The sequence below is a fragment of the Acomys minous genome, assembly GCF_964271855.1.
Source record: "Acomys minous genome assembly, chromosome: 5".
Classification (NCBI taxonomy): Eukaryota; Metazoa; Chordata; class Mammalia; order Rodentia; family Muridae; genus Acomys; species Acomys minous.
The window spans coordinates 67,729,851-67,748,901 of record NC_140494.1 but is presented as its reverse complement, the minus strand read 5'-3'; the positions used below and the strand labels follow the sequence as shown (position 1 = coordinate 67,748,901).

Here is a 19,051-nt window from a genome sequence, read left to right as displayed (position 1 = left end):
CATGCAATGCTAAGTAAATGAACAAACCTTAGACAAAATAATTTGTTCTATATGAAATGAATACCTAATTCAACTCTCTTACTCTTCCGTAGGAAAAGAATTTAAAGAAACTAAGCTAGAGAATTTAGAATTTAGAATAAAAGCAGATTTCCTTAGCCCTAGAATGAGGCTTGCATCAGGAAATGCTAGTGAAATTCACATGCAGCCATCTGTATTACAATTCCACTGGTGCAGTGCATACACATACTTTTATTACTTACCTCTGCTCTTGATCTTTTTCCTGATATCTGTGTAGTGATTTCTTTAAATTTATTTGCCTCTTCAAGTTGGGCTTTAAGTTGTTCAGCTAATTCCTTAAAAAGGAAAATAAGATAGTTAGCTCTGAGGTTGAATTTTTCTTTACAGAATATTTCAAAGTTATAAAACAGAAAACAGCTTAGCAACAAGCCCTGCAGCCAACAGCCAACTTCAATAACCAATTACATTAAATTTTAATGAGCATATCTGAGTTACAAATTGCTAGAATACTGAGAGCATTTGTTTATTGCTTTGAGGTCATATACTTCAAGGAAGTATATTTTAAAAGAGGCTGGAAAATGGAAGAAATACATAGCATCAAGAATCACACTTCTGCAATTTCTTAGGTATTACAAACTTCCCATACTAACAGCAATTACAAGACAAAAAATTTTGTTTTCTTCATTTCTGATGAGAAACTTACATAAAAACTTTGAATATACTACACTATTCTCAGAACTTTATAAATTTATATAAAACACGCAACCAACCACAAAATGATAGATTTATTTGACAGAAAGTAGTATGCTAATCTATTTATTTAATTATGCCATGCTTCCATAAAAAACAGGACACCTTTTTAAAAATGTAAGTTAACACTGGGTGTGGTAGCACACACCTTTAGTTCCAGCACTCGGGTAGCATAGGAAGGCAGATCACTGTGAGTTTGAGGCCAGCCTGGTCTACAAAGTGAGTCCAGGACAGCCAAGGCTACACATAGAAACCCTGTCTTGAAAAAACAAAAACAAACAAACAAACAAACAAAAAGTCAGTTAACCTACTAGGTTATCACTCCATCATTGCTGCTTCTGTGCTTCAAATATTAAACTGTACTTTTTTCCATTAGAATTACTTGATAGCAACCTTATCTCTTTTTGAATTTCATTGGTTAGCAAAACCATGTTCAAAGAAAAAAACAGGCATATATAGAGTCTACAACAAAATAAGGAGAAAAAACAAACAAACAAACAAACTGATCTTCCTTAACTGCCACTTGTATTATTAAGCTGTTTTGGTAGTACACCAGAACAAAAAATTTAAGGAGCATTTATATTTAAATTTAAAACAAGCCCATGCATATGATAGTAAATAGATTTGCTATACTGGAAAATAAAAGGATTTCAGGCTTTGCAATTCTGCCATATCAAAGTTAATAAAAATTAGTATAATGGGCATATAGTGAATGAATAAATGGAGGAGTGAATAGTTCCTAACTTTTAAACTCATTGTTGGGATGCATCACAGCATGTGTGTGGAGGTCCAGGGAAACCTGAAGCAGTAAGTTCTTTCCTTCTACCATGTGGGTTTCATATAGCAAATTCAGGTCATCGGCCTTGGTTATAACACCTTTAACTAAGCCATCCCACTGTCCCCATGTTTTTAGGTTGGGCTGCAGATAACTCAGTGGTTAAGAGCATCTGCTGCTCTTACAGAGGACGATAGTTCAATTCCCAGCACATACTTCAGGTGTATACCTATAACTCCACAGCTCTAGAGGATGCAACATATTTTTCTGGCCTCCATGGGTATCCCAATATACATGAACATACTCACACACACAGACACAGACACATATAAAATATGTAAAATATAAAAAATTTTAAAGAAAGTTAGATCTTTAAAATGAGAAATTAATAAGCAAATTTAATAAGTTAAAATGGAAATGAAACAAAAATATCTTTAGGTCCTTCAACTATTTTCCAGATATTAAGAATCCAAGAGTAAAGGACTTAAAAATAAAATAACAAATTTTTCATCAATTTCATACGTCTAATAAAGGGGAGATAATATATTTCTCCAGTAGAGAAACCATAAGAATAGTGTTTCTAGAAAGTCTCAAGATTTGCTTTAAGAAATTAAGAAGCAGTAATTATCTTCACAGCATGCCACATCTAAGTGACTGAAAGTTCTAAAACTATATCTGTGAAAATTAAAATTTTCATTCTTCTCCAAATGAATAGCACACAGAGGTCTTACCATATTGCCCATCATCTCTGCCTTAATTATCTTGGCCCCCAACTTGTTCTTTTCATCAACACTCAAGAAACAGGTGGACTCTGCCTCTGGACTGCAGATGAAACAGGGTAGGGGAAGAACATATGTCATAAATCATGCATTGTCTTAACTGACCTCAGCAAAGCACTCAGCACTAATAGTAGGTCACAATTCTAACATGTAAAACTTAAGCTCAGCATTCTAGGGTCAATTACACTTCAAGATTCTGTTCCAATGCCAAGAACGGCCTATTACAGTTGTAATAATAACTGAAAACAGTCCCAGTAACTGTAAGATATATAATATACAAACTAATTAATATTCATTTTTAAAATACTCAGCGAGTATACTGATGCACACCTACAATTCCAACACTCAGGAAGCCAAAGTTAGAAGCTGTCATGAGTTAAGACGTCATCTTGAACTACGTGGTATTTTAGACTACATCAAGAGACCCTGTCTCAGAACAAATAAATAAACAAGATCTATACTCATTCTAAAAAGGAAATACACAAAAGCACTAATATCAGACCACAATTTTCTATATCTTAAGAAACGCTGTAATCCATATGATAAGTTACTGATCTTTTCAGAATGGTAATCTTGAGTGTATTTAATTACATTCAACAAATAAAAACAACAACCGTTCTTTTGTAAAGTTGGCCCCAAATTAATTAGAAACAGAAGTTATTTAAAATTGAGATCATGTGCCAAACTCAAGAGAAGCTTCACATAACAGAAAATTTCAGCCAAGATCTAATAACACAGTTTAACTACCTTAAGAGTCAAGGCTACAAAAACAAGGTGAACTTGGCAAGAGCCAGGAGGAGTCCTGAACAAGGGTAGGAACAGATCCACAAGTGCAAAGTAGTCCCCATTCATGGTACAGCATGCCAAAGAAGAGAAGGCATATGATGAGAGAATCCCTCAGGAATGCCGTGGAGTAAAGTATGTATGTATGTATGTATGTATGTATGTATGTATGTATGTATGTATAAAGGAAATACCTATAGTCAGGGAAATAACTCTCCAAGAGGGTTAAAGAATGTTCTGAGGAACTTTGGTAATAATGTCTGGTCCCACTAGGCACAAGCAAAGTTGCATAAGTAAGAAAATATTGGGTAGAACACTAAGGAAATAATATGTTGTACACTAGAATGTTGCTCAGAGCCCAAATAAAAAAAATGTTAAAACTAAGTAGCAATGGTTTCCATTTATATCCTAAAACAAAATGCAAAAATATTTAAATGCATGACACATTTGAATGAAAATGTTCTTATAGAACTGATCAATTCTGAATCAATGTCAATAAACAATAAAAGGAAATGAAGCATTCAACAAATATAATACTTAGAATCTAAATAGTATCAGATATACAAGCAAGTAGAAAAAAATCATAGAAAATTCTTATAAAAGCCATCAAAACTGACAGATATAAGAAATAAACAAGCATATCCAGTTACTAGTATAAAAGTATTCCATAAAGAAATAATAAAGTTATTTTAATTAATTTATTCAGTTTATAACTAAATTGTTATCCCATCGCTTGTATCCTCCCTCCCTCCCTCCCTCCTCCCCCACTTTATGGTCACAAGCTATCAAGCTTCATTTTGGTAGCTTGCCTATTCATCCCTTGAGTGCCACCAGTGTGAGAAGGATTGTAAACTTCATCCAGGTGAAGACCAAGGATACCCCACTGAGACTGACATTGTGATAGACTTAATAGAGCCATCCTGGCTCTGGAATTCAGGAAAGGGTTGGGGACTCAGGCCAGGCTATTGTGTTTTGTGTTTCTAAAGGAAGGAGAGAAGGGGGGAGCCGGGAGGGGGCGGGAGGGGGCGGGGAGAGAGAGACTGACTCAGGTGGAGAGGAGAGGAAAGGCTGCAGGCATGTGGACTGGGGAGAGAACCAGCTTACAGGAGGGACCAGCATGCAGGCCAGAGATAGCTGGGGATCTGTCCCATGGAACAGATACCAGAAGGTTTATTCTTGTTTCCCTTTAACCCTTTCCCCCTCTTGTATAGGATAGTTGGAGTGTATAATAAAGTCTAATTGTTAAGTGTTAGGATTCTGCTTCAGTCCACCTACCTATGATGTCACTGCTTACTGCAATGGGGGCGTGGCCGTGCCCAGGGCCACATAAAAAACAGACACTCCACATGGCGCTCTCTAATTCTACACTTTTACCTCTGTACCCCTTTACCTCTACCTTTCACTACCTCTTTAGCTCTCTATCTCTCTACTTCTCTTTCTACCTCTCTACCTTTCACTACTTCTTTATCTCTCTATATCTTTATCTCTCTCTTTCTCTCCACGTGTGTCTCCAGAGACGGTTTCTGTATCTCTGTATTAAACCTCTTAAGTGGATCTGTTGCATGGTGTGATTCCATCCCTCTGTACAGCTCCGCTGTTCACCTCTAACCGCCGCCGCACACTTTTTACATTTAGTGCCCAACATCGGGGAGGCCCTTCTAGTGGTAATAAGTGGTGATCCTCACCAGATTACCAAATAAAAACCAGTAGAATCCTTGCTCACCTGCATACAGATCCACTCCTGAATCCCAATTCCATCCTCCTCACACACCTGCTAATTGGTAAATTTGGGTTTTTTTCCCGTTACTCTGCATAAATGCTTCCCCCTACTTAGTTTGCTGGACCTCTCTGGGAGCTAAAAACACCCTGGGCCTCTTCGCTAACCCCCCCTTGGGTTCCAGTGGTCTTAGATTTCTGGTTTACTACACATATCTTTCCTCTCACTGGATTCAAGTCCCCCAGAATGCGTGCCCATAACCTCAGACAGTCTATTTTAATTCCAAAAATGGCCCAGAGCCAAGAAGTGGCACCCAATGTGAGGCCTGATGGGTTCCGTATTTTCTAATGATATGAGGGAAGATTCAAAATTCGAAGATACAGAGATGCTGTTTCAGGGTATCAGCAAAATCCCAACTACCATTGCAAAACTCTTTCCTGTTTTATACTTAAAGGGAATGTTCTGTTTTTTGTTGTTGTTGTTGTTGTTGTTGTTCTTTTATTGTATTTCATTCTTAGAAGGATTAAAGAAAGGCTAGTAAGATAGAAAAGCTGGAAGGGTCAGTAAATTCTATCCTTTTAAAAAAGATTACAGATCTGACTGGACAGATGGAAAGAATAAGGAAAAAAAATAAAGGGATGGGAAAACAGATAGCATATTTGGTAAATGAGAGTGATGAAAGACAGAAAATAGAGAGATCGGAAAGCCAAAAACACCAGAAAGAGTCAATAAGCTCTATCCTTTTTTTAAAAAATTACTGACTTGACTAAATAAATGAAAAAATTGGAATAAAAAAAACTGGAAAGAAAAAAACAAAAGGCTCCTTTGGTTAAAAAGGGTAGAGAATAACAAAAATCATTTATTAAACTATTCCAAGGATCTGGGAAACCCTTCACAAAATTTTTACAAAAATTAGCATCCACTATAGATAGAGTGTTGCCAGATTCTAATACTAAACAGACATTAAAACTTATCATGGCTTATAAAAATACAAATACTAAATGTAAGAGGGTACTTATACCATTAAAGGAAAGAGGTACTCCATTAGGTGATTGAGTAAAGGAGACAGTTAATATTAACTCTCAGGAGTATCAAAACAATATTGTAGGACAAGCTATAGCCAGAGAACCCAGATATCATGGGAAACGGAAAGAGGGCACAATCGGCTCGGGGCCCTATAAACAATGCCAGCCAAATTCCCTTGGCCAGTCCAAAAGTGACAGACCCACAGGAAAACAGAAACTGAGTATTAGTGATCTAATACATACTACTGAAGACAGTGCAGCCTTAGATCTGGCTTGAAATATGTCTCTTACCCTATCTCCACTGGTTAAATGTTACAAATTAAATACTGGTGCTTTCAATCCTTTGCCTTCAGGCACAGTAAAAATGGTTCTGGAAAAAATTGGGCTGACTTCTCATGGTTTTATTGTACATCCCAGTATTATAGATAGAGATTCTAAGAAAAAAATAAAAATCATGACATGTGTAAAAAAGGAGATAAAAATTAATGCCGGAGATAAAATTGCTCAACTGTTCCCTTACATTAAGGACAAAGCCGCTCCAATAAAAAGGCTGGTACATTTGAAAACACAGGGACATGTTTGTTCTGACAAACAATAGTTAATGATCAAAAACCTAAATTAATGGTACAAATAAATGGTGTTAAAATAGAAGGTTTGGTGGACACAGGAGCCGCAGTCTCAAAAGTCTTGGAACCCAAATTGGCAACTTCAAAACGTTTATACAAAAATTATAGGAATTGTAAATTATCTCAAATAAAACAAAGTGTGCGGTGACTTGAGTGTGTGAGACCAAAAGGACAAACAGGGAAGCTAAAACCCTATGTGGCTGACATTCCCATTAATCTATGGAAAAGAGATCTCTTACAACAATGGGGTACTCAGATTGATAGTCCTACAATTACAGAGATAAAACAATGTTAAAACTAGGGGTGAAATGGTACCTACTTCTGAAAAAAGGATTAATGTAAATGATCAGGAATGACCACAAGCTATGCCCATTGTTCAACCTCAAAACTCCTCAGGTTTAGAGTATCTAAATTTATAAGAGTGGCCACTGCTGAAATACCAACAGCCCTGCCCCTAAAATGGATTTCAAACAGACCTGTATGACAAGAGCAGTGGCCCTTAACAAAAAAAAAAAAAAAAAAAAAAAAAGTTACAGGCACTTCACTGTTTAGTAAAAGAGCAGCTAGAGGCTCAACACATTAAGGAATCTTCCAGTCCCTGAAATTCCCCTGTGTTTGTAGGTTTAAAAAAAAAATCAGGTAGATAAAAAATGGTAACAGATTTGAGGGCCATAAACAAGGCAATTCAACCCATGGGTTCAGTTCAACCTGGAATTCCTTTGCCTTCCTTGTTACCTAAGTCTTGACATATAATTACAATTGATTTAAAAGATTGTTTTTTCATAATACCTTAGTATAAAAAGGACAGGGAAATTAAGTATAAAGATATGTGTTGTATGTAAAAAAGGATGAAAGATATACCATGTCAATATTAGTAAAAGGAAAGTTGAGTATCTATGTTAATATGACACAATTTATTGTATAACATGATACTATATAGCCCTGGACAAAGGGGTCATTTCATAAGAAAAATAGGCTGTGCTATCAAAGTACACAGGAATCCCTATGTGCATGTACCTAATAAGGGAGATTCAAAAAGCATACACTGATAGTATTTCAACAGACTGATGCACAATGAAAGCTATACATTTTAGTATTTGTCAACACTCCAAAGGATAAACAGAAAAATCAGCAACAATATGGAAGATGAACAACTAAGTGAGCTGCTGACGATTTACAGAACACAACACTCAATACCCATGGGTGACACATTATTTCATAAACAATAAAGCTGTTTGCCAAAATAGACTATATTCTGAGCCATAAAACTGGTTTTCTTAGGAAACCCAAGAAAACATACCATCCAAAAATTGTTTTCTGGTCGATGAAATGAAATTCGAAATCATTAGTAAGTATTGCTGGAAGACATCCAACTACCTGTACTAGCATAAAGATGCATAGCAACAACTTTCAGCATAAAAAAACTTCAACTACCAACATAAAGTAACCAGAGTCAAGCAAGAGAGAAAGGGAGACTGGAAGGCATTCTGAACTAGTAAAAATGTAAATCCAACATTACTGAATTTGTTTGTGGGGATCTGCTAGGGGATCCTTAGAGAAAGCAGAGAACTCATTACTTATTTGGAAACAACAGATAACAACTTACAGTTATAAAACCCAGAAAAACAGAAAACCAATTAAAAGTAACCAGAATATAAGAAATGATTAAAAAGTCTAAATAAAACAAAAAAGTCAGGTATGGAGACACATGCCATTAGTCACAGCACTCAGGAGGAAAGCCAGGCGAATCATTGTGAGTTCAAGGTCAGCCTGGTCTACAAATTGAGGCCAGGACAGCCAGGACTATCACACAGAGAAATCCTGTCTTAAAAAAACAAACCAAACAACAACAACAAAAACCACTTTCCGCCCCCACAAAGAAAAAGAAGAAAAAGAAAAAGAAAGTAAACAAGCAAAAATAAAAAACAGAAAAAGTAAATGAAATCAAAGTTGCTTTTTTAATATGATCAATAAAACAGGTGAAGAAAACAAAGGTATGGATTATCATCAAAGAAAGGAAAAAGAAATCATTATTAGATAGTCTAAGCATTAACTAAAAGAATACACAGACTGCAGACAAGCACTTGGAGAATTGCTCAGCATCTGTAGTTATTAGGAGATACAATGTAGCTCTGGACTAGTGCTACCCACCAGGTTAAAAAGGCTGCCCACTGCCAAGGTGGCTCCATAGTCTGTTGGTAGTAACATAAAATGGCATTGCAATTCTAGGAAACACTCTCATATTTTCTTAATGTTTAAAGTACAAGTACCAAATGATCTAATAATCCATCTCTTGGCAATTATGTATATACACAGGAGTGCACAGAAACAGGAAACAATCTAAATGTTCACCAACAGGGAATGAAGAAACAAACTGTGGTTTCCAAACCAATGATATCTTACTCAACCATCAAAAGGAATGAGCTATTAATGTACACAATGTAAATAATACTAAAAACAATCATGCTCAACTAGAGAAGTCAGAGTACCCCTAAAATACTCATATTTCCTACTTATATAAAATGTGTCTGTGGTGAAAGAAAGCAAGAGTCTGGAAATGGATAGTTAGGGATATGGACATTGGTAGCAGGAGGGAGAAATTATAAAGGCTCACCAGGAAGCTTGCAGAGACTATGTTTCATAAGATACACATAACAAAATTTACAAGTTATGTATAGCAGTTTACCATGTGTTAATTGCCCTTCATAAGGCTTTTAAATTTTCCCAAAAGGGAGAAAGAAAAAAGAAACAGTAAAGCAAAACATATCTTCAGGACCTAATCATAATCCTTAGGACCACAATTCTAAGTATAAAGGATCTATCTAGTGAACATGAGTAGATTCAGATTTATGGAAATGTCACAGTGAAGCCCATCATTTCGCACAAGGATATATGTCAATAAAGTAACATAAACAGAGAGAGAGAGAGAAAGAAGAGAGAGGTGGGGGCGGGGAAGAGAGAACATGCTAATAATAACCATGTATGGAATTTTCAACATATCAAACTTCTGTCATAAAAAAGCAACAATTTAACAGACATCACTTGATTTTTGTTTTAAAAGACATTACACTAACCTTTGCTATAGAAATTAATTTTTTCTTATGGTAGGTGAACACAAAGAGTAAAATTCTAGTGCTTAAATTAATAAATAAATAACAGAAGCAAAGCATTCATAAGAAAGGAATTATTTTGAGTCTCTATTTTTAAAAAGCAATTAAAACAAAGTGAGTCACTATGTTCATGTGATCAGGAGAACATGATGCCTTTTTATTTGCCTCTATCGTTGATTGTTTGTAATACTAGTTGTAATTTTTTTTGTACAGAAAAAATTTCTCAAATTCTGAGGTACACAACATTCTTATAAATGTAACTTATGTGACTTCCAGCAACTCAGTTCTATTTCTATAAATTTTTACTTCTTACTCAGTGCAATTTTCTCAATTTGTTTTACTTCCCATTCAGTTAAATTTTCTGCTTTGAAAATGCACTGTTCCTGTCTTTAAGCAGAAGTTACAAATACTAGTGAAGTTTTTGCAGGAATGTTTAGTGAAAAGTAGAGAACCATAGTTCACAACCTCCCAAGGACAATCTAATGCAAAGCAGACAAATACAGTTAACATCCTGGTAAGGACAATCAGTTATGTTCCCAGCAAATGGACCTACTCCTGTATCTGCTTCTCATGTGCCTCTGTTCCCTCCATGAGAAACTGCTTGTTTTCATTTTGCTTTGTCTAGTTTTCGTCTTCCAAGTACTTAATATCATTACATTTTCATAGTCAAAGGAATATGTCTAATTTATCTAGTTCAATCTCAAAACTAGCCAGATAACAAAAATAAAGAGCTGTGGGAAGAAGAAGGGTTCCCAAATCTTTACCAATTAGCCCAAAAGAAGCTTACTAAAATCCAGATAAGGGAAAATTATACACAAATCATCACTGAAAAAGTCAACTGTCTTGTAAACAAGCTTAAGTTGGAAAGGATGAGAGTGAAGAACAGAAGCCATTCCTCAAGCCATCCGCTTCCTCTAAGGAAAGAGATTAACTACCATATCAAATGTCAAGAAAGAAAAAAATGGCTCATGCTCATCAACACAATGAACAAATGAAAATAGCCAATCTGCTACGCCACCTCCAGCAGAGTAAGGCCATGATGCTCTTTCCGCTGGAGTGTTGAAGCGGAAAGTGTTCCTCCTTATTTGTTCTATTATTCTTCTCACTCATAGTCAAGGCAACAACAAGGTGACCAGGGATATGGCGGCAGGAGGTGAATTGGACAAAGTGCCAGCCTAGAAACTGCAGAATGAGACACCCTAAAAGTTCTTAAGAATAATAAAACAATGGAGAACTTTTTCAATGAACTATAGCAAAAGGAGGTGCTTGAAAAATCCCCTCAATTAAATGAAGGGTCTTTACCCATTCGAAGAAAAGTTACTCGGACAAGAGCGAAAGTAAAAGCAGAATTTTAATTCCTACAATACAAAATTCTATATGGCATGGCATATGTATTGAAGATCAGTCTCTGTTGTCCTCCCAGATACAGAGGATCCTATACATTGGCTACTACACCTTATGCACCCTTCCCCTATATAGGAGTGTGTGAGGGAGTGGATAGATGGGTAGTCATCAATGGGAAAAAGGTGTCAGACACTGACTAACAGCAAAAAGTTAATTTTACAGAGGACTGTCTCTGGCCCCTGGCTCAACCTGAGAATGTAATATCTGCCTGTGCCAAGTTAATGACTTAGAAACAATGATGCTATTACTATGGACTTTGTACTGTGTATTCTATATGCCTAATTGCTTCGCTGACTCCCTTGAATCTACTCCATGGAAAATGTAACACTCCCTGTTTCAAAATGTGTATAATAATCTAGACTGCTTGCCTGCAAAGTACACTCAGACTCAAACTGCCTCTGCGTTTGTCTGTTCGTCACCGCCGAATCCTTGCCCACCAAGCCTTTGAGGACCCTCATCCCAGGGAACCCCATACCTGCCTGGGGTAGTCCGTGGCACCAATCAATCCTGAGTTTCAGCTATAAGCTATTCATGCACTAGTCACATCTTTATAATGTGACTTCCTTCTTCCTTTGTTGAAAGAGAATTAAATTCCTTCTTAGTGTTTTGAGAAAAGGAGTTTCCTTGTCAGACTGTACGTCAACCTATACCAGACTACAATTAAGAAAAAAAAATCTAGAGCAAGGCACAGATAAGCTAACAAATCCTTCTGTCTTAGTTAGGATTTCTATTGCTATAGCAGAACTCCATGACCAAAAAGCAAGTTGAGAAAAAGGTGTGTTTGACTTACACTTTCATATTGCTCTTCATTTTTGAAGAAAGTTAGGACAGGAACTCAAACAAGGCAGGATCCTGGAGGCAGGAGCTGATGCAGAAGTCATGGAGGGGGGTACTGCTTACTGGCTTGCTTCTGTTGGCTTACTCAGCCCACTTTCTTATAGAACCCAGGACCACCAGCCCAGGGATGACACCACCAACCCTGGGCTGGCCCTTCTCCCATTGATCACTAATTGAGAAAATGCCTTACAATGGGAACACTCCATTACAGAGAAAATGCGGGCATTTCCTCAACTGAAGCTCCTTTCTCTGATGACTCTAGGTTGTGTCAAGTTGACACAAAACCAGCCAGTACACCTTCCAATGAACTAAAGAAATAACTCCATCACTGCACCTCAAGCACTCAAAAAAATACTACCTTTCTTCTACACCCACTCTTCTAGGACAAAACTTCTCTCAGCACAGCGTCCAGACTAGTACATTCACCTTCAATCTATAAATTTTCCAGTCTAGCCTTCATACTTTCAGAATCTTTTCAAATGTAAATTCAGTCCTTAAGGAACGATAGAGATACTTCCTTCTTAATATTCATAAAATACTGTCCAACCGAAGCATAACTTTGATGCTACTAGCAAGGTGCAGGGTTTTAAGACCTCTTCCCATTGTCCTTTCATTGAACTATATTAAGCTAATTACTGAGAGGCTATTATATGCTAAGTAGACGAGGCTGGCCTCAAACTCACAGTGATCCGCCTGCCTCTTGCCTCCTGAGTGCTAGTATTAAAGGCGTGCACCACCCTGCATGCCTATGTTAAGTACTCTTAATATTCAGAGATACAAAGACTAGAATTAGATACAGCCTTCTCTTGAGAACTACTGCAGCACTCTCTGGAAAACACTATGTGTAATCAATAAGCTATAGCAAACCGTCTCTTAGCTTCAGTTGTCCCCTCAGCAGTGGCTGCCTTTCCTACTGCCCACTAGGCTTTCAGCAAAGGGACCTTACAACTCTCCTGGACCCTGGGGCCATAATGTTACCTTCCATTTCCTCATCACTTCTTCCTGTGTAAAACTATTGCAACTGAAAGTACCGACATTTCACACTCATATTATGGTATTAAAGTACCATACTGGTAATTGGTACCTACTTGATTGCCTATCCTATGTAAATTCTCAAAGACAAATACTACAACATAATTATTTTATACCACCTTATCTAGTAAATAAAAGCATCCAGTAAACTTATGATGAATGGCAGAGTTCATGAAAGTCACATAAAAAGCATCAAGAAACACCTCTTGCACAAACATAACCTACCCTATTATTAATTCATTCCATAGCACACAAATCCAGACTTTTTTTTTCCAAAGTTGAAGGAGTGAAATAGTCTGTTTTCATTCTTTCAGTATCCAAGGCTCTATGGGTGAATATAATCTATCAATTTTTGAAAAAAATTTATTTGAGAGGCTCACCAAAATTCAGGGGTAAAAATAAGCTAAAAACAGTAACAGAGCCCTAAGAAATGGAGAGGACACATTGATGTTATCATTTGGATGACAACTGAAGTGTTGCATCATCACCATCAGTATTACTGAAGCTACCAATACAGGGCTGTGACACAGGCTAAGAGAGACACCATGGTCTAGGGAATAACGTATTAAAAAGCACTGAACTGGAGCCTGGCTGTGGTGGTGGATGTCTTTAATCCCAGCACTCCCAGGAATCAGGAGGCAGAGGTGAGTGGATTTCTGAATGTCTATAGAGTGAGTTCCTGGACAGCCAAGGCTACAGAGAAACCCTATCTTAAAAAAAAAAAAAAAAAAAAAAAAAAAAAAAAAACACTTTGAACTGAGCATAACAAAAACTTCCTCTATCCTCTCCCCTGCTACTCAAAATCTCTAGTCACATACTCATCTTTTTTTTTGCTGTTGTTTTTGTTGTTGTTTATTTGTTTTTCAAGACAGAATTTCTCTCTGTATCCCTGAATGTCCTAGAACTCACTCTGTAGATTAAGCTGGCCTCAAACTCTCAGATACTGCTTCACCCGAGCCTGTCTTTGCCTCCCCAGTGCTGGGATTAAAGGTATGAGCCACCACAACTGGCTCGCATCCTAAAATGGCGGGCAAAATGGCCGACTCCTCGGAGACTGGCCACTGGTGCCCACAGTGTCCCCAATACAAAAAGATGGTGAGTTCAAGGAGGAAGAGTGTTTAAGTCCCAATACCTGAAACAAGAGAAGAAAACTGAGCTTTCTGTATCAGCCAGAAGACGGAAGTCACTTGAGAGAAGAAAGGCAGACTCCACCTGACCTAGACCCTCTCTGCCATCGAAGTCAAAGCATGTTGATGAAAGCTCCCCAGCTAGCCAGGAAACTGTCAAAGAAAGCTGTATCCACATCCTTTACCACCCCTCTGAAAAAGACTCATTCACAAGAAGGAGGTCATGGACATGATGGAGTCATGTGTGATGCTGTTTCTGCTGTCTGTGAAGAAAAACAATCTGGCTCTGCTAGAGAAGGCTGAGGAGGAGTTGGCCGCTATGTGCCGGGAGAAGAGGCTGCAAGAGCTCTAACTGGCTGCCCCTCAATGTCCAGATGGAGGTGCTGGGCCCTTTTCAGGCTGTGGCAGAGCACTGCACGGAGCAACACAGGACAATGGGCACAACCCTGGCCACCACGCAACACAAGCTGCCTGTCCACATGCAGGGAAGTGAGTTAGGAGCTCCTAGATGACCTGCAGCAGGCCCTGAGGACAGCTCGACAGCTCATCTGCTCTCCAGATGCCAATGGATAGGTGCTGTGGAGGAACTCAGGGCTTAATCACCAAAAAGAACCTGGAGCTTCACAGAATTGTCAGCCAGGTGCTGGAACTTTCCTTCCAGGCCAGTAAAAGCAGCAGCCTTGATAAACCAGAAGTATAGGAAGAAGCCCAGGGCATCTATATCTGCAACCACTGGTCCAGCCCCTCCCTCAGAGACAACGATCTCCTTGTAGGACAGGATGAATCATAGCAGCCCTAAACCTTGAGTGCCCTGCGGGGGGCAGCCTGTTCTGCCACTTTGTGAGCATTTCACAGCTGCTTTTTCTGCCTGTTTACATGGATTGAAGGAAGTTCGGTTGATTCAGTAATCTGAAAGATGTGTGCACTTTCTTTTTCTACACTTTTTGCTTGGGAGATCATCAGCACTTCTGGTGGTTTTAGAGAAAAGGTCTCTCTGCAGAGTCCTGGCTGTCATGGAACCAAGTGACCAAAGGGTCGCCAGCCTGTCTTTAATGCTGTAAAGCAGCCATAACAAATTCTGATTCATGTGTGTTTAAAAATAAACTCATAGCTTCACTTGTTAAAAACTGGACTTTTACAGCCAGGCATGGTGGAGCACACCTTGAGTCCCAGCAGAGGCAGAGGCAGGTAGATCAATGTGAGCTCAAGGCCAGCCCCGTCAACAGAATGAGTCCAGGATAGCCAAGGCTACACAGGAAAACCCTGTCTCAAAAACCAAAACACGGCAAACAAGAAAGGACTTTTAGAGTGACTTTAGTTTGCCAGAGAATTATGGGAGAGGTATATACACTTTATTTCACCTTATTTTGACATGGCCACTGTCACTGAAAGAACTCATCAGTTTGTCAAGATTAGGTAACTGCTGAGTTCTGGGGATACCCTGTGCCCATTTTCCAAGATCTGGGGTTGCATACACACATACAAGCATTGGGTACTAGGGTGAAGTTCAAGTCCTCATGCTTTCACGACAAGTGGACCCAAGGAGCACAGGCCCACAGCAGCACTTCTGCTTCCATCTCCTGCACGTCACTTCTACCTCTAACATTATATATGGACCCATACTTTAGACTAATGACTCTTGCCATCTACCTATTCTATTATAACAAACAACCCTCAGTGAAGTTGCAGAAGGCCTGTCCTAAGGCTTATATGGGATGCAAGTTAGTACCTTACTTCACCCTGCCTTTTGTTGAAAAGCTTCCCTCTTCCTTCATGTCTCAGACCTAAGCTGAAAGATCCCATCAAGAGAAGGAACTAAAGTTGCGTACTAAAGTGGCGTGGTGAGAGCAGTGGCTCACGCCTTTAATCCTAACACTCTCGAGGCAGAGGCAGGCAGACCTCGGTAAGTTTCCAGGACAGCCAGGACTACACAGAAAAAAGCAAACAAAAAAGGTGACAGTACTAAAAGAACACTCTACCTGAAGCCTACAGTTTTTGAGATAAACATAGATAAAACTTTTCCCCACCTTCTCTAAGTATCTGTAACACTGAGCAGACATTTTGGAAGAAACACAACCACAGTATTTGCCACTGTCCTATATGCAAGAAAGAAGTGTCTCATTTTCCTGGATGATAGACATATTCCTGCAGTCTTCTTTTAATTAGTTTCTATAAAGAACACAACATTTTATCATTAAATTTTTAACAAACACATATACTGAACATCTCAGGAGGAAATAATTAGAGTTTAATCCACTAACATTGTAGTATAGTTCAGTTTTCCTTTTCTTGCTGGCAGTGCTCAGTGATCTCCAACTCCTCTTTCCTTACCACATAGTCTCCCATTTTCCTTCCTACCTAAAGATCTGACTCAGACTTAAGAGCTGGTGTCCTTTCCTTGGCCTTCTGAGCTATAATTCCAAAATGACAAGACGATGCTGAGGTTATAACAGTACATTAAATAAGTTTGTTTCTGATTAAATTTATGAACTCTAAATTAAAGAAATGTTTATTTTAAGTATTGTTCTAGGTTTCAGCCTCCTAAAAGTACTTAGCTAATATATTTTTCCAACAAAAGAAAAAAATATATATATATATATAATCTCTGAAAATAATTAGCTTAAAGTTCTAACTCATGTGGGCCACTATTACATGTTTTCCTAAAAGATAATAACAGGCTCAAAAAAGAATGAAGGAGAAATGATAAAGATGATGAAATGAAATTAAGTGAAAGAATGGATGGAAAAGGAAAGCTATCCATGATGCAAATAAAGAGAAAGAAAAATCAACTACACAAAAGTACTGTTAACTACATTTATCTTAAAGAAACAAATATTTTCAAAAATATATGTATATGGCCAAAAAAATTAATGGGCTACCCACTTGCCAGATAAAATGTATATATTCAGTTAAATTTCAATTCCTGCTTAGCAAGTGTGTGTGTGTGTGTGTGTGTGTGTGTGTGTGTGTACGTGTATGTGTGTGTATTTGTTTAAATCATAAAGATGTCCAACTGCTTCAAAGAAGTTACAATTTTTCACACCTGCAAATACAGGGCTTAATTATAATTTCTTCTGGTACTAAAATCAGATTAATAACTTTTTGTAGTTCTAAAGTCTAGGTTTTAAAAATTCCTCAAATCCTGGCATTTGATTAACAATCCAACATATCTCACAAGAATGCTCACACAACGAGCCTCCAGCAGTACTTCACTGAACCTTTATGGCATTCTTCCCAGCCCTAGCTTGCTCTTTACCACTACTTAATCATTCACAGATATTTTTCTTCCAAATATATGGAGATAATTCGTAAATTTTTCTTTGTCTCTTCATACAATCGGGGAATTCATGAAAAGCCTCAAACTTCTAACATCATATTATCTAATGTGAAAAAAACAATCCGTTCAGAGGAGTTCCAGAGTATGTATGTGTGTGTGTGTGTGTATATATACACACACAAACACACACTTTTATATATATATATATCTCCAGAACATAAGAGAAAGACACAAATCAATACTCAGATGACATACTAACAATGTATGGAAGCTCTGCACACAGGGTCATCTACATTCACAGAAAAGAGAACCAACGCATTGTGTCAAAATGCTATGCCGATATTAAGTATATCAGTAATTAATGGCATCACCCATTGGCAAATGAGGACTAGAAATGATCCAAGGCACTCAGAACAAAGCCCAAGTAGTTTTGTCTTTTTCTAACTCCTGCCATGGTGATTCTGTCAATATTAACAGAATTTCCCCCTTGGTTGCACATGGCAAGAGTGTAGGGGTTACAGGACAGAGGTCCTACCTTCTGGATTGTTTCAAACATGATCTCTTGTTTTTGCTACTGTATACATTGACTTTTTCTAACCCCTGCTATGGTTATTCAATCAACATAACAAAATTCCCCTTTTTAGTTTCCAAAGTCTAACTGGCCCATCACAAGATCTGGAGAATGTCGTGTTTCTACCCCTCATCTTTCTGCAGGAGCACTGGGGTAATAGATGCGCACTTCTATGCCAGCTATCTGAGGTATCTCCTGAGACCTTTCACCTATTTTAACAATCATATATGTGGAAGTTTGTCCTTACCTCTTAGACATATTTTTTTCAACCTCCAACAGGGGCATCCCTATAACACAATCAAGTTTTCTTAGGTTTGACCCCACTCAAGAACCTATGTGGAAACATATATGCATGAAATACCAAGAAAATGTTGACGTTGTGTCCTGCAGATGTCCTCTTCCTGGTGAGTCACCCCTCAAGCTCTCAGCTTGTAATTGTTCTCTCCCATCTCCTGTAGAGTGCTGATCAGCACTGCAGCTCCGGGTGTCTAATGGCTTTTGATCTGAATGCTTCCTGTCTCCTTCTTGCCTACCAGATGGGCTACAGGATGTCAAATTTTCTTCACTGTTCTCTGGGGGTTTTCGAAAATCACAATGCAAAGAACTCCTAGCTGCTAACATAGAAGATAAATTAGATGATTCAAAATGTTTTCTCTTGCTGCGAAATGACAGTCCATCGTCATCAGAGGGTCTTAAGAATTTAGGTCTCAAGTTTCCAGAATACTCTTGGCTTTTTCTTAGGGTAGATTCTCTTGTACAGGTTTCTAAAGACCCAGATCTCTTCCCTTTTGTAAGACCGCTTAACATACAGTCACTGCTGCTGCTGCTGCTGCTGCTGGTGCTGCTGTTTGCAAGTCCCACTTCAAATTGTCTGTCCTCTGAGTCATTTTTATGTTTCACCCAGTCTGAAGTGCCACCTGCTTGACTACATTGAGCTCTATTTGAATATGCAGGCTTCCTCCACCGTTCACATCCATAGTCTTCTCTTTTGCATGCGATTTTTTCAGCTTCTTTTAATTTTGACTGAAGTACTTCCATTGACTAAGGGAGAATAATAATATATCTACAATTAAGAAAGGTTCAGTGTCTTTTCTCCCATGTGCGACTGTGTCATGATGCACTGTTAAATGGTACAATAAAAATACCTCATCAAAGTAGACAGAGATATAAATAACATATACGCTAATAATACTTTAAAAAATAAGGAAAATAATTAAATC

General features: G+C 38.0%; 1 protein-coding gene across 4 annotated transcripts in view; it reads right to left on the bottom strand.

The window, feature by feature from the left end:
- CWF19L2 (CWF19 like cell cycle control factor 2) overlaps nt 1–19,051 on the bottom strand; it is a 73,771-nt gene that overhangs the window by 36,693 nt on the left and 18,027 nt on the right. For all 4 annotated transcript variants that reach the window (XM_084781490.1, XM_084781489.1, XM_084781491.1 and 1 more), the window contains exons 8-10: nt 18,193–18,872; nt 2,275–2,365; nt 261–353 (exon numbers count right to left, since the gene is read on the bottom strand). In XM_084781490.1, coding sequence (XP_084637616.1) covers nt 261–353; nt 2,275–2,365; nt 18,193–18,872 — 864 coding nt within the window. The remainder of the gene's footprint in view (nt 1–260; nt 354–2,274; nt 2,366–18,192; nt 18,873–19,051) is intronic.